The sequence below is a fragment of the Apis florea genome, unplaced genomic scaffold (genome assembly GCF_048593485.1).
Source record: "Apis florea isolate Af1SG1 unplaced genomic scaffold, ASM4859348v1 contig_3203_pilon, whole genome shotgun sequence".
In the NCBI taxonomy this organism is placed as follows: domain Eukaryota; kingdom Metazoa; phylum Arthropoda; class Insecta; order Hymenoptera; family Apidae; genus Apis; species Apis florea.
This window is the reverse complement of record NW_028256723.1, coordinates 7,946,787-7,962,012: the sequence shown is the minus strand read 5'-3', so window position 1 is coordinate 7,962,012 and position 15,226 is coordinate 7,946,787. Positions and strand designations below refer to the sequence as shown.

Below are 15,226 nucleotides of genomic sequence, written 5' to 3'. Positions count from 1 at the left end.
TTTAAATATTTAAAAAAGAGAAAATCCCTCTGTCGTAAAATTTATTAGTTACGTAACGAACACCAAGTTTCGCGGTAAAACGGCCATTGTAGCAGTTCGCGTAAAGGCTGTTTCGCAAGTGTGATTGAATATCGATTATCTAAGCATCGTTGAAATGCTTTCCCTATGTAGAGTAATTGAACCGTGAACAATCGACTGTATTTTATGTTTTGAGCAAACGATGCCACCACTGATCCACAGCTTTGCATATTGCAAATTGTTTCTATTTCTTTTTTTCCTTCGCGAAACATCTAAAAGAGGCCGCGATAGGAACGAATCTTATCATGCAAATTATACACGTTAAGTACACGGTGGATAACAGTAAAGCAACAACCGAACTTTTTTTTGTGAATTTGTTGATAGTCAAATCGATTGAGATATAATTTCTAGAGTTATTTCAAGAATCTCGTCGTAAATTGATTTTTGCACGTAAAGAAATTCTTTTTATATCGCGTAGTTATTATATATTAAGAATCATATTTTTATCTTTATTTAAAAGTATCGAAACGCGATCATTTACATTTTATGTCAGAGAGTAAATAATATTGGTATGTAAAGCGAATTAAAAAAAGTAGATAGAATGTTTAAAATTGTTTATGTAATTTTTTTTTTTATAAAAATTATTCTGATTCGTATATATTCTATTTTTCTTATCGATAGATATAGAAAAACCATAAAAATACTAAAAATAAATCTGAATTTTTTCACAATTTTCGAAAAAGCTATGGAACATTCACAAAATTTAAGGTGCGCAAAATAAACTTGAGAGTATCACGATGTTAATAATACGGATAGGATACATCGATCAATCATATTCACCCTTGGTCAAACAACTTCCATAATTCTCCTTTCATTGACCGTAATCCATGTTGACATAAATTTTTTTCCGGGTCCTTTCAAGTGACGAAAGATTGCACACAGGATTAAGATGACAGAATAATAATCGACGTAAATGAAGATTCACGCGGCGCACGTGACTTTCCCAGGGAGAGAGAAACAGAAAGTCCGTGAAATTGCAATGGTTATGTCGCGCGCGCATACAAGCGCGATGCGCCGTAAATTCCGCACAACGTGTCTGCCGGCTTGAAAGCCGATCCAGTTCGCAACGAGCGACCGCGCTGGTGTCGTCCATAACACGAGCGAAATTTTCGTCCTCCCCCCCGACTTTGACATTTTTGCCTCGAACGGATCTAAATCAGAATTTGAAATCAATCCTGAAAGAAAATTTTCGCATTATTTTTGAATAATATTAAAATAACAATTGATGTTCAATCGATAAGTTTAGTTTTTGATCGAGACGAGATAAATATCGAAGAGTTAAATATCTCGTTTCGTTAAATAATCGGCGAACGAAAAGACGATTCGTGCGGTCGAAAATGTGACGATGAACAATACCAGTGATTTAGGTCAGTGTAGTTCAAGGTGAAATTGAGTCTAGCCAAGTGTGAGAACCAGTTTTCCCGAGTTTCCCCTCTGTTACGTCGAAACTTCGTAGATAGGTCGATAGATGGTAGTCCGTAATTTGAAACATAACGGCTGCGACGAACTTGACGGAAACTTGACGAAACATGAACGTGATTTTAAGATAAAGGCATTCTTGTTTCTTGATATCATCGAAGTCGTTTCGAAGTCATTAGATTTTCATTATAGACGGTATTCCAAGAAATACAGTCGTTTCGAGTTGATAAGACGTCATCAATCAAACGATGATATGCTAGGTCAGTGTTGAAATTGAATTCGTACAGGATCAAAGACCGTTGGGAATGCGTTTCCCTCCAGACAGAACACCGCCACGAACACTAATATGGGCTTCGTTACCGATGGACAACCACGACAAACACTTGTTGCTAGAGACGTGTGTCGAACGAATGACTGCTGCCGTTGCTCTCCAACATTGTTTTCTGGTGGAATTGTTGCGCTCGTGAGACAGAATCGACTGTTCTACTTGTAAAATATCGAAATTTATCTTAGATACCGTTGTTCCCACGCGAATAGAATGAATTCAATTTTTTAAATCGAATCGTTCTGAATGAGAATTATCCGTGTATTGTAAAACCATTTTTTAAACGAAGAATTTCATTTATAGGTTATAAGTGAATTAAAAATTTTTTATTATTATTGTGATGTGAAACAATCGTGTAATATGAAGTTTCATAAATATTCCTAATAAGGTTATGGTGACGTATCATTCATTAGGAGGTAATTCAAGCTTTTTCGTATATTCTTATTTTTTTTTTTTTATGATAACTTTCTGTGAATGCTATATTTAAAATTTCGAGAATTTTAGATATTATTTTCCTTTTTTAGAAAGGAAAAAATTAAGAAATTAATTTCTTAATTTTTCAATACATTTTCTGTGCTTGATACTTTTCTGTAAAAATTTGATACTTTTTTACAATGCATGTTATGAATGTAAATTTTTGAATGACGGTTTATATACGTTTTCTCTTATATACTCGTTCACTCGTCAAGGAAAAGACTGCAATGATTAATTTCCAAATTTATCTTCATACGATTGATAATGTTTATAGTTACTAGTTGGTAAATATTTTTGTTTAGGAAAATACATATATTTGGATTGTGGTTGACAATTCTGTAAGAATAACAAGCATCAAATAATTTTCTCTAATTTCTGGCAAGCTGCTGGTAGTTGATGTTCTCAGCGAAACATAAATTCCGCTATTATAAGAATACGGTCATCATCCAAAATGCACGTTGACATGATAACATAGTGATGCGAATATATACGGGATCAATATTTATGATCAATGTATATTTTCATTTTCATATAATTTTGTATATTTATTTACAAATCTAATCCTTTTTTCGTTCTCGAGTCTTAAATTTGTCTTTAAAGCAACATAACCTTATTTCGTTTCTGTTAAAATAAAATTAAATCTTTACTTGAAAAATTGGTTGGAAATTTTATTGTTGTGTCGTAAAATCAAAATGACGCGTTAAAATGTCATGTTCGCAGATAATGATTCTTGTGTCATTTACACAGCCTCCAAGTACTAAAGTACTTTATAATATATAGTAACGGAATTTTCGCGTAGGTGTCCCATTTAAATCCAGACTTATCTCAAGTTGTATGTCCGTTTCACGACGTTTTGATGAACGAAAGAAAAGTAAAGAACGACAACTCGTATATAAGTTTTCCATTTGTTAATTACTCGAATTTGTTTCGTGCTCTGTCCTAAGCTCGTTCGATAATTTCGACGTAAAATTCAGTGTTGCCAACGTACGAAAATTTTCACATAATCAAAGTATGATGGTCAAATTTTTGTTAGTTTAATTAAACATTAAAAAATTTGTTTTTATTAAAATTAATTTATTCATCGTTTATTTAATCTAGAAATTTTACTATATTTATAAAAATAAATTCCTAGTAAACAATATTAAATAATATTAATAATAAAATAAATTTTATCATTACATACGTATAGTCGAATATAATAATAATTGATATATTATTAATAACAAATAATTCGTAACGAATTTAAAATTGCAAATCTAAATGATTGACGATAATAGTTTTTCTAATTTATAACTATTTGATCGATCGATGGCCAATGCGTTCGATAGTCGATCGCGGTTGAATACACGCCAGAAACGAGGGTAAATTTTATTTTTAGAATCAACTCCTTTGCGCCTTTTTAAGCTCGAAGTCAACAAAGATATCGCTACATAACGTGTAATTGTCAGTGCCAAATCAACAGTTGCGTAAAACGAGTTCCTTTCAATCGAATTTCGATCTTCACTCTTTCCCCTTTAAATCTAGAGAATTTTTTTTCTCCCTACTTTTATCCCCCGAAAGCCATAAATTTCTTTTTATACCACTTAATTTCTAAATCAAACGAGCAATATTTTTAATTCAAATTTAACATTATTCGTCTTAATTTTTTTATCGAAATTTGTACAATGATATCGATTCATTAATCCAATAAGAATTTCACAATATTTCCAGAATTATTGAGTTAAGATTTTTTTTCTGGCACTCGTCATGGAACATTTCCAGAAATGTTTGGACAAATAATTTAAAGCAACAAATTGTTATTAATACTTCGTCAAAACTATTTCATTAGATTTATTGTTATTGTTGATGTTCTGCGCGCTATTTATAATAATATATCTCATTCTTAAGCTTTATTTTTGAATATTGCTTTCTTAACTTTTATTATAATACGTGGAATTTTTGTTTTATATTTTTTTGTCTCAAAATAAGAAAATTCATTTTTAATTTTTTTCAAAGATTAGATCATTGACAATTCAAACACGATAAAAGAATTAAGAGGACAAATCAAGAGAACTTTGATATTTATAATGTAATTTATCGCTTATTGTTTATTTCTAGTGTTACAACACAGTTCATTTTACGAAGGCGTTTGTTAACTGGCATATATTCAGAGCGTTCTTCGTGGCGCTAACGAAACATAAGAAAAAAGAAAGAAAGAAATAAATAAGAGAAATGAATAAGATTGTTTATATCTATTGATCTTCGATTCTTCTTTTTTTAACGTTTTATCATTCTCCGAAGAGAGGCCAATATAATCGTAAAATGAAACGTATACAGCTACTACTCACACGTTTTATTAACCCTCGTATCTCCATAAAACTTGAAAGGTACACATCTTATATATTTCCTATATCACTCTGTCCATATATATTTTTCAAATTTTTTTTATTATTTTTCATTTCTGGATGATCGTATCATAAAAAATTCACAATTTTTCAATCTGTAAATTCACGATAATCGTCCTAGGTATTTTCTTTTCCAACCTTTCCCTCTATGTTTACATACCCAAGGATAATACAATTCGGTCGAGTCGCCATTTCTATTGACCAATATGTGAGACGGTGTGTTTAGTTTCAAGGTCATTACGAACAACAACACACGTTACGCTATCCTTCATCTAGTCGAAATTTCGCCTCGCCGCATGATTCTCGGGGCGAAGCAATTTTTTGATCATTTTTCTTCCTTTCATAGGGTATATATATATATATATATTTTTTCTTTCTTTCTTTGGTAAAACATATAATAACTACAATTACAATTTTTCTTTTCTCTTATAGAAAGATGTTGAAACGGTTGCTGATTATAAGTAGACATGATACCAGATGAAGCCCTGAATCATATGGCGAGGAAAGCTGTAGGGGTCACTTCAGGAAATTGATTTGTTTTGCTACACACCCTCGCGCGACTTTATCCCTTAATACGATCATTCACTGACGTATATTAGCGATCAAAGTTTGTGGATTCCAAATTTTATGGAATTCGTGTTACGTATGTAATGTAAATTATTAATATTGAACAAATTTTTTTTTTTTTAAATTTATTATTTTATAAAAATGTATATTGTAATAGTAATTAGATAATGTAATAGTAATTTTGAACAAATTAAAATTTGGATAATTTGAGAACGGTGTCCATAGTCGGAGAAAAATTTATTTTGCTTTTAGGAAATTTTACAAATCAAAATGAAAATCTTATTGGCAGCGAAATAATGAAAATAATTAATAATCGGAATGTCACGATTATAAAAGCCAAACGATAAACGAGAAGGAAATATACGTTCTTCATTATTATTAATGAAATATAAATTATTATTAAAATTTGATCTCCAATACTCTAAAATAAAAGTTCAATGGAACAAAAATTTAACGAAACTTCTCTTAAAAATTTCACGAAACTTTTTCAAATAATTGCAAGAATTAAGTGTTCACGTACTTATTTTTGAATACAGCATATAATGGGTAATAGTAATATATATTTAATCGCTAATCTGTATTAATTTAACACAATTTAACATATTATTTATGTGTTTTATATCACTCATATTTATTGACCGATAACAGATAATAAAATAAATCGGTATTCTGTTGATTTTCGTTATCGATTGATAGATAATTAATTTTTCTGAATTTATTAGAGATGATAAAAAATTTATTAAACACATTAAGCACTTATATTATTAATAATAATATTTTATTATTTTTTTTTTATAGTTTTCCATTGATCATAACTCTCAAAAACGAAAATGAAATATTTTTGGATCATTCGTCAAAACAAATTCTATTTGTTCGTTGGATAATGGTGATAAATGATGAGATATTGGTATCAATACATTTATTTAAATTATTTTTACAATACATTGATTTTACATATACTGAAAATAATATACAAATATATGCAAATACTATCTGGAAAGCAATGATGAATAGAAATGATGCCTCGAGTTTTCATTTTATTTTTGCACGATAGTCAAAATTTTAATTCTTAAACTGATCTGTCTTTTGTTTAATTCACAACCGATAAGTAAAACGTGTTAATATACCAAAAAATTTTACCAAAAGGAAATTAGTAAGAAACATTTAATTTGCAAGTTATCTAATCAATATAAATTGTTAATATAAAAATATTTCAGATATCCAATAATATTATTTATATTAACTGTACATCTCTTTGGATTAAGAAACTCTTGAAAATTTAAATATAGTCGGTAATTATGCGAGAAATCATTGTTTTCCGTGAATTATTGATCACGAAACGTTTTGTTTTCCTCTTTTTCTTATTTTTCAGACACTGTATACACTTATGTACATGCGAGACAGACTCGTTCGATCCGTGCCAGGAATAGTGATATATCGTAGACAGCTTTTACAAAAAATACACGTAACAAGTACAATAAACGAACGCACGATCGACATGCTTATTTCACCAACGAGTTTTTCCACGATAATTTTCCAAAATATCCTGAACGATTCCTTCGATATTTCACCTTTGACGGAGGAAAAATAATCGTCGTTATTTCTGGTATTTGGTATTTTCTTGAAAAATAATTAAAATTAAGAAAAATTTCGATGAAAAAATAAAACTCGGTATAAATTAATCATTTATAAAAATAAATTTATCATGAATTTATTTATGATATATATATCTTAGAAGAAAAATAATTGAAATTAAGAATAATTTTATTAATTTTATTTAATGAAAAATTTATTACAAATTTACATTATATTCTCCATGGTAATGTTATAATATATCAAAGTTATAATATAATATCAAAGATTTAGTCATATTCGTGTCATTTTTCTCTGTCTTTAAGGAAGCTAGAAAAGTTGTATGAACAAATGAATAAATATTGATACAAATATTTTACGAATGATCATTAAACGTATCAACAAGTGTTATCTTTCTATTCTAACAATTACAATTTACAATAAGCGATAAAAGAGGATGAAGATAAATTTTTATGGTGATCATTTTTTTTTTTTTTTTGCAAATAATAGCGATTACCCGTGCGAATCATCTCGATAGATCCCTTTCTTTCGTTTAAAGAGGTTAAGTTTGGTTGAGTTAGGTTAGAAATTAAGGTAAATGATTTTATGAAAGTATCGTTCAAAATTTGCAGTTTTCTTTAAATCCTTTCGAATTTTATTTCCTATGAGATGTGTAATCGTGTATTTGAGATAATTCCTCGTGTCAATAAATATTGACTCTATTCTTATGTAGCATAAATATAATGACACACGTGCAATACAATGGATGAAATTTTATACTATAGTTTCTCTAAATAAAAATAAATAGTAAGATATGTTGCTTAGAGATTAAGTTCCACAATTATAAAAAAAAAAAATCAATTGTTATAATTCATTTTTTATTCCTATGTATGTATATATGTATGTTGAAGATTTTTTTTTAAATTTTTTATTTCTTTACTTTTTATTAAGACGTAGATTAGTTATCAATAACATATCAATAACATATTAGTGTCAATATAATATCCAAGCTTCATAGATTACACAATATGATCCAAGATAATCCTCAGTCAGATAAGGTGATAAAACTATTATGAAAATCGATTGAAAAAGCGAATAATTCTTATAAATAAAAATCAAATGATCTTGAAAATATTATGGTCAAAAGTTTTATCAAAGTTTTTGAAAGGATATACCTACTCTTTCTACACAACATATTCATCTTTATTATTAATTTTTATTTATGTAAGTCAATGAATGGGTTTAAAAGATTCCAGCCAGAGGTCTGCAAATATGATACACGACAACTGTACAATATGCATTGGGATGATAAGCGGGTTTGCAGATCATTTGAATACGGCGTATAGCGTCCTATCAACGATAAGGAGGGTGACAATCTTTAATTAAGCAAGAATACCATAGCGTAGACTGTTGATCTTGTTGGAATCAAATATGTAAATTTTACATCCGATCAGATAACAGTTTGTTTCTATTACACTTGTAATATATGATATATTAAATATTCACATATGTATATATATATATATACACATGTAGAATGTTAATAATTCGTGGAATAGTTTAGAGGATGGATTCTAGAGACGAATACAAAAGTTGATGACAAGAAAAATCTTGGTTTAGGCTTGTTTGTTAAGTTACGAGTGAAGTTCGCGTTGAATGAAGCGAGACGGACATAGAGCATAGACAGAGATAGAGTTATCTCTACGTCTAATTGGTTACAACATAACCTCTCTTTAGATACACAAGACACGAAAGGTATTTGGTATTTTGCAGTGATCGTCATATTGCTTTGAATATTTTATTCTTATTATTAAAAAGTTTTATTTTATTTGGAATAATTTAAATTAAGAAAAGAAACGTAAATATATAATAGATGTCAATGTCTTATTATTAATAAATAAGCTTCAAACGACATCTTTACGTACCTAGTAGAATCTTTTCTCGAATATATCGGTATTCTGTGTATCATATATTTACATTAATTTTCCGTAGAATCTTGTTTCTCAATTTTTTTTTTTTTTTTTTTTTTTTATATCATTTCAATTTCAATAATTTATAGGATTGGAAATTTTTTACTTGACGATTCGTCATTATGAAAATTTCAATTACAAATGAAAAGATATATTCTTATTACGTTTCTTCTTTTTTTTTTTCTTCCTCTCCCAAGTCAAAGTATCAAAAGGGATACCGGGTTTTCGGTTCAGTTGGTATCGAGCGCAGTTCGGATCATGTCGCAGAAGGAATCATTTCTCTGTATCGTTGTACTTGGCTCATTCGTATTCAGAGACGGTAGTCATCGGCGTTCAATGCCAATGTGGCATCTGCGCTACTCGAATCGGTCGTCCGTTCCTCGAAAGACACAGAGTGCAACGCACACTCGTCATCGAGATTTTCATAATCAAATTGTTTGCATCCAATATTCTCGAGGCAAAATATTTCTATTTTTTCTCCCTTTTTTCCCCGTATCTTTCCAATCGAAATAATTAATCAAAACTGACCGTATCATTTCTACGAATAGCCCAGAAAATACTCGACCACACGAAGATTCGACGATTTTCCTGCCTTCCCGGATAATCCGAATTTGCAACGACGTTTGCACGAAGGACGGTCGTGGATCTTCGTATCTTTGGGAAAGTAAAAAAATTGTGAGAGAATTATATTTCGTGAATTAAAAAAAGAAAGGAGGGAATAAAAGTGAACGAGCCGTGAAAGAACAATTAAAGAAAATGTGTTTCATACGTTGCCTCTTGATCTCGATGTTCAATTATTTTCCGATAATCACGTGAAAAACTCGATTTCGAGGAACGACCATGACGCGAGAGCATCCGCCGCCGCTTCGTTACGGAGGATCTTCGATCGAACGTTAGAATTTCTCCCGTCTCGAAAATTTTCGAACAATCATGAAAATTGACGCAACTGTTTGTGAACAATTTTAATCGCGTTTCACGATCAACCGACCGGAAATCGAGAGGATCGAGAGGAAAAAATATCTCACGAGGATTTTTTTCAAAGAGAATACGACAGTTGAAAGAACTTTTTGGAAATTCTTCGAGTGCATTTCTTTTTTTTTTTTTTTTTTTTTTTTTCATTTTCTTCTTCTAAACGAGATAATTAAGAGAGAATAATCGTTGCTCGAGTGAGTTGCTGCTCGGTGAAAAAAAAAAAAAAAAAAAAAAATGGTGTTTCGTCGACAAACCAGCGAACCGACCGGAAGTGTGACGAAGAGCCCCAGCATAGCGCATAGCACCAGCTCGTCCGGGATCTTGTCGAATTGGTACTCGAAAATCACTACGAACGTGAAGAAGAGGCAACCGTTTAGCCCGAAATCTTTGTTGAAGAAGGCGTTGGTACTTAACCTTTTTTTTTCGATCTCTTCTATCTTCTCTCTCTCTCTCTCTCTCTCTCTCTCTCTCTCTCTCTCTCTCTCTCTCTCTCTCTCTCTCTCTCTCTTTGTTCGAAGATTTTTCCAAAATAATTTCGATCGAAATAATTAACGAAAGTAAAAGAGATATTTGCAGAAGGATCACAGAGAAACACAGTAAGAAAATTTTTTTCTTCGAGAATTTTTTTTTTTTTCTTGCATTATTTTAATTTGTAAAAGAGAAGAGAATATTTTGAAGCATTATTGTCTATTAATCTGGAAGCGAAGAAGAAATGGTTGTTATCTATCTATCATGATCTTGGGGAAGATTGATTTTCTTTCTGAATGAATTTCTTTGCAACGCAAGCTCGAGAAATTTTCGATGATATTTTTTTTTTTTTTTTAAGGAGGGAGATCTTCGATTTGAAAGTTTAAAAATTTATGCATTAAGAAAAGAAAAAATTACATCTACGCTTTCACACGATGTCTTTTTTCATGTCACGATTCATTATCTGCACGAATGTTTGTTAAAAAGATAATAATTCGAAGAACGTTGTTTTTCTCGTTGGATAATATTAAAAAATTAATATTGCAAACGAATTGTTCCGTGTAAAAGAGAAGAGATGTAATTATAATTAAGAGACTTTACAATATCGAGAATTCGATATTCATTTTCATTCTTTCAATTTTCAGCTGCCAGTCGTGGATCCTTTCCTGGAGAAAGTCTCGTTGTCTGATCTCGGTAAGTTTTTTTTTTCTTCTCTGATCCTTGATTATTTAATTCGGGCTTCGATTAATCTTCTGGATAATTTCGAGAATGAATAATTAGCAGCGTATAATTAGATTGAAAAAAAATATTTGAAGAATAGTTGAGAAGTAATGGTGATAATATTATTTCGGTGGGAAAAAAATCGATACTTCATTACCGATCGAGACAAAATTATTTCATTTTCAAGCAGAAAAGAACTGTTCCAGAAGATTGATCAAATTTAATATATATATATATATCTTTAAATGAAACGAAGTCACAATGTTCAATTTATAGTAAGAATTTTTATATTAATAATAATTACATATCAAAAATTAAATGGATAATTCTTATTAGATGTAATATTTTATTGAACACTGAAATCTCTTTTCTAAATTCCATATGAAAAATAAAATCTCAGATACCTCAGATTTTCTTTATTATATGAAAAGTTATATTTTTATTAATTTTCATCGATTATCTTACTTTTCTTTAATTTCTAATCGAATCCTTTGTTAAAAGAATTCCAATTTAATTTCTTCTATGGAAATTTTCCAATAGAAAAATCTCAAATTCCTTGATTGAAAAAATAAAATTTAAATTCTCATTTTCCTCCCTTTCTTCACTCACTTGTATACATTCGTCTGCATTTCCATTTCTTTTTGTTTTACCATCCGAGTTGACTATGTTCAGGCGAAGAAAATGCTGTGAATAGGGTAAAAGGTAAAAGCTGATAAATCGATGGAACAGGTGACATATTTATAAATAAAGAATAGTGCGTAAATAAGGAGAATTTAAACAAATTATATCGAAATAATTAGGGTTACAATGGAATTTATCTATTGCTCGTACATCTAATAATAAATATCAATAAAAAACGATTATTTTTAATCCTTTTATAGAATAATGTAGAATAATTTTTAGTGACGTAGAAAGCTCGAGTGTTATTTTTATCATTCGGTTAAAATATATTCGATTAAAAAAAAAACGGTATTATTAACTTTAACGTAAAAAAAAAAAAAAAAAAGTATAAAATTGGAATTTTGTGGAAAAAAAAGAAGTTTAAAAAAATTCAGAGGAAATTTAACAAAGTTGATTATGCGTAATACTTATGTGTGTGTTGAGGTTAATTTTAATTCGAGCGAAATTTGAAATTATGAATGGAATAAAAATGTATTGGAAATACATTGATGAGTAAAGATAGATAATCCACGTTAATTTCTTTCGTATCGACAATTACAATTATTAAAATTAATTATTGAATGCAATCGAAAAATGATCCTTGTTTATTTAAAGAGAGATACAGTAATCGGTATCGTTTAATACATTTCATTTCCATTTATGTTTAAGTCGTGTTTATGGTAATAAAAAAAAAAAGGAAAAAAAAAAGAGAGAAGTAAGTTCCAGTTATCTTACCTTGTCCATTAGAAAAAAATCTTAAAGTACTTACATAAGATCGCAATGAGGCGAAAGAAACCGAAGCAGAAACAAGTTGCGAAGAAGTACCAACTTCAGATATAAAAATTCCCTATTATTAACTACGCAATATATAGACTAGAACGAGAGTAAACGGAAATGAAATTTCATGGAAATTTGTAATCGTTTATTGGCTATTTCACTAAAGCAGAAAGGTACCAGTTGATTCAGGTCATGTTTTCGAATAGTAAATGTAATATAAATATACCTTCAAAAATTTACGAAGTCTTGGAATATTCTAAAATTTGCCGACGTACTACGCGCATTATATTATTTAATATAGATGTTGTACATTCATACGAGTTTTAAAAAAAGATTTATATTAATAAGACACAAAAAAATAAAAACGAAATAAATAACAAAACAAACAGGAAAAAATGATATATTTATCTTTAAAATTAAGCTGAAAAATAGATGATCCATAACTAAAATCGTTAAAGATATAATTTCTCTTTTCTTTTCTAAATTTTTCAGTCTTATTTTAAACAAAATTGCTGTTTCATTCATAAAAAAAAAAAACTTCATTTAACCTAACTTCATAGTAGCCTAATCATTATATTTAAAAAATTCATTTATTTAGAAATTCCTTCATTCTGAATCAATTCTAAATTCCATCTCTAATTCTACTCTAGATTAGGAAAAAAATTGCTATTCATAATTTAATAAAATTTAATCTCAAATATGCAAATTATATTTCAAGGATACGTTTAAATAAAATTTTTCATTCAAAAATTCTTTCATTTTCTACTAGTCCATGTATTTATAATTTTATCCTATTTTAAACAAAATTTGTTTCATTCATTGTCTGACAAAATTTCAACCTAATCATATATTCAGAAGAATACGTTCATATAAAATTTTTCTTTTATAAATCACCTATCTTTATCCCAATTAAATCATCTATGATTTTTCCATGCCTGAATTTCTTATTTCTTAGACATTTCAAAGACACAATTTACAAAATTTTTCATTCAGTAATTATTCGATTCTATATCGGTCTATAAATCATTGTCTAACAAAATTCCAACCTAACCTCTAATTTGTACTATTACTACATTTCAAGTACACGTTCTTATAAAATTTTTCTTTCAATAATTCTTTCGTTCTACGCCGATTAATATTTACTAACCTTTAACAAAATATACAATTTAATACATACATACATTGTTTACTTCATTCGATCCATTACTCGAAAATGTATATGATGTTTGTAGCTCGTATCAGAGACACATAAGGATTATATACCGCGTATCCCGGGCCGAGAATGAATCGAAGGCAAGTTTAAACCACGTGCTCGACGATCTATATCGGTTGTCCCTTGAAATCGTGCTTCTGCTTCCTCTTTTACCTCTCCTCCCCTCCCTCCATTTCCTGTCTGTCGTGGGTGGATGGATCGATGAATTCCCGGGAGTCCAGCTCGCTCAGTGTGCACATCAGACAGAGAGAGACGATTCGAGAGGACCGGAAGTGGGACAGAGAGAATGTTACATATAGGTCGATTTTCTTGAACATCGCGGATAAAGTAGACGGGCAAATGGCAAAAAGAAGATACATAATGGAGATGTGAATGTTGAAAAAAAGAGAAGAAAATGAAAAAAAAAAAAAGGATAATGGTGAAGGGAAAGAAAGTGTATCGATATTGAAATAAATGAAGAAATGTGGAAGGATGCGGTTTTGTTGCGAGGTTAGGTTAGCATGCAAAATGGAAGAGATAATTGAATTTAGGTTAAACGATATATATTAACAAAGAAAGAATCAAAATGATTTTTTAAAATTGATTTTGTATGATTATTGTTTCACGATGATTGAAAACAATGTAAAAATATTTTCGACAAAATTAATATTAATTTTGAGACAGTATTATTTTTACGGCATTAATTACAATCATTTGTAATGTTAATTTCGTAAAAATATGTACGTTCGTAATATAATAAACGTAATACAATTTCGTAAAATATTACGTTTCCATGAATATTTATGAGATAACGAATTTCATCAGCTTACAAATTATAATAAACAAATCGTGCAAAAATAATACGTAATAAATTAAATTAATATTTACCGTTCTACCATCGACCTAACCTAAAAATAATTTCACGTGTTTCATCAAATCCTTAAAGAAATTAACTGCCGCATAAAAACATATGATATATAGTAAAGTAGCAAGCAGATAACCAACAAGTGAAACGCGAAAACACCTGTGTGACTCAGAGAAATTCCATCGTGCAAAATCACACTGTTCCAACCTTCTTTTTTTTTTATATACACATCAAACGTATTTCCATCATTTTACACATGCAATAAACGGTGTACACTATATAATGTATACAGTGATAGTTCGTGAATGTGAATGAAGAAATCATAGGGCAAAAATAAGGAGAGGGGGAAAAGTGATGTTTCAGAGGATTATATAGGACGAGTCGAAAAATGATCGAACAAGGGGATCGAAGGAAAAAAAGGAACGTTTCTTAGGAACGAAAGGATGCAAGCTTTAGCGTGCAAGGTCGGGCGATTCTACGATGCATTCGTATAGATTTGGGTCTAGGTCATAGGGTGCGTTCGATAATAATACTCGACAAAGCGTGCTAATGGAATTTTTGTGTGCTGCTTCGTGTCGCTCTGGTATATCAAAATATTGTTTCTATACACCATGTTGAATCAAGAAAATTGTGGAGTTCCATTGTGTTCGAAAAAAATCAATGAATATGGCGTAAAATTGTTTAGATATGACTTATACGTAGGTATTAACGAGTATGACGACCTAAATTATTTGTGCAAGTTTGGAAATAAATGGTGTTCAATGAATTCAATTTTGTTGAATC

The 15,226-nt window shown here is 29.7% G+C and overlaps 1 protein-coding gene and 2 long non-coding RNA genes across 7 annotated transcripts in view; 2 read left to right on the top strand and 1 right to left on the bottom strand.

Annotated features, from left to right (window-relative positions):
• The window catches only part of SNF4Agamma (SNF4/AMP-activated protein kinase gamma subunit), a 97,729-nt gene that overhangs the window by 65,788 nt on the left and 16,715 nt on the right, over window positions 1–15,226 (top strand). The window contains exon 10 of the mRNA XM_086910943.1: window positions 10,874–10,922. Within this exon, the coding sequence (XP_086767069.1) occupies window positions 10,874–10,922 (49 nt within the window). The remainder of the gene's footprint in view (window positions 1–10,873; window positions 10,923–15,226) is intronic.
• On the bottom strand, window positions 616–1,973 carry LOC147657243 (uncharacterized). Its single transcript, XR_015292870.1, has 2 exons — window positions 1,435–1,973; window positions 616–1,253 (listed from the first exon to the last, which is right to left on the bottom strand). It is a non-coding gene; the product is annotated as an uncharacterized LOC147657243 (long non-coding RNA).
• LOC105735043 (uncharacterized) lies at window positions 622–7,193 on the top strand. 5 transcript variants are annotated; one of them, XR_015292866.1, is made up of 6 exons: window positions 622–1,445; window positions 4,394–4,662; window positions 4,846–5,027; window positions 5,113–5,323; window positions 5,500–5,793; window positions 6,046–7,193. It is a non-coding gene; the product is annotated as an uncharacterized LOC105735043 (long non-coding RNA). The 5 variants fall into 5 exon arrangements; XR_015292864.1 differs by having other exon boundaries at window positions 1,159–2,238; XR_015292863.1 differs by having other exon boundaries at window positions 1,159–2,238; window positions 4,802–5,027.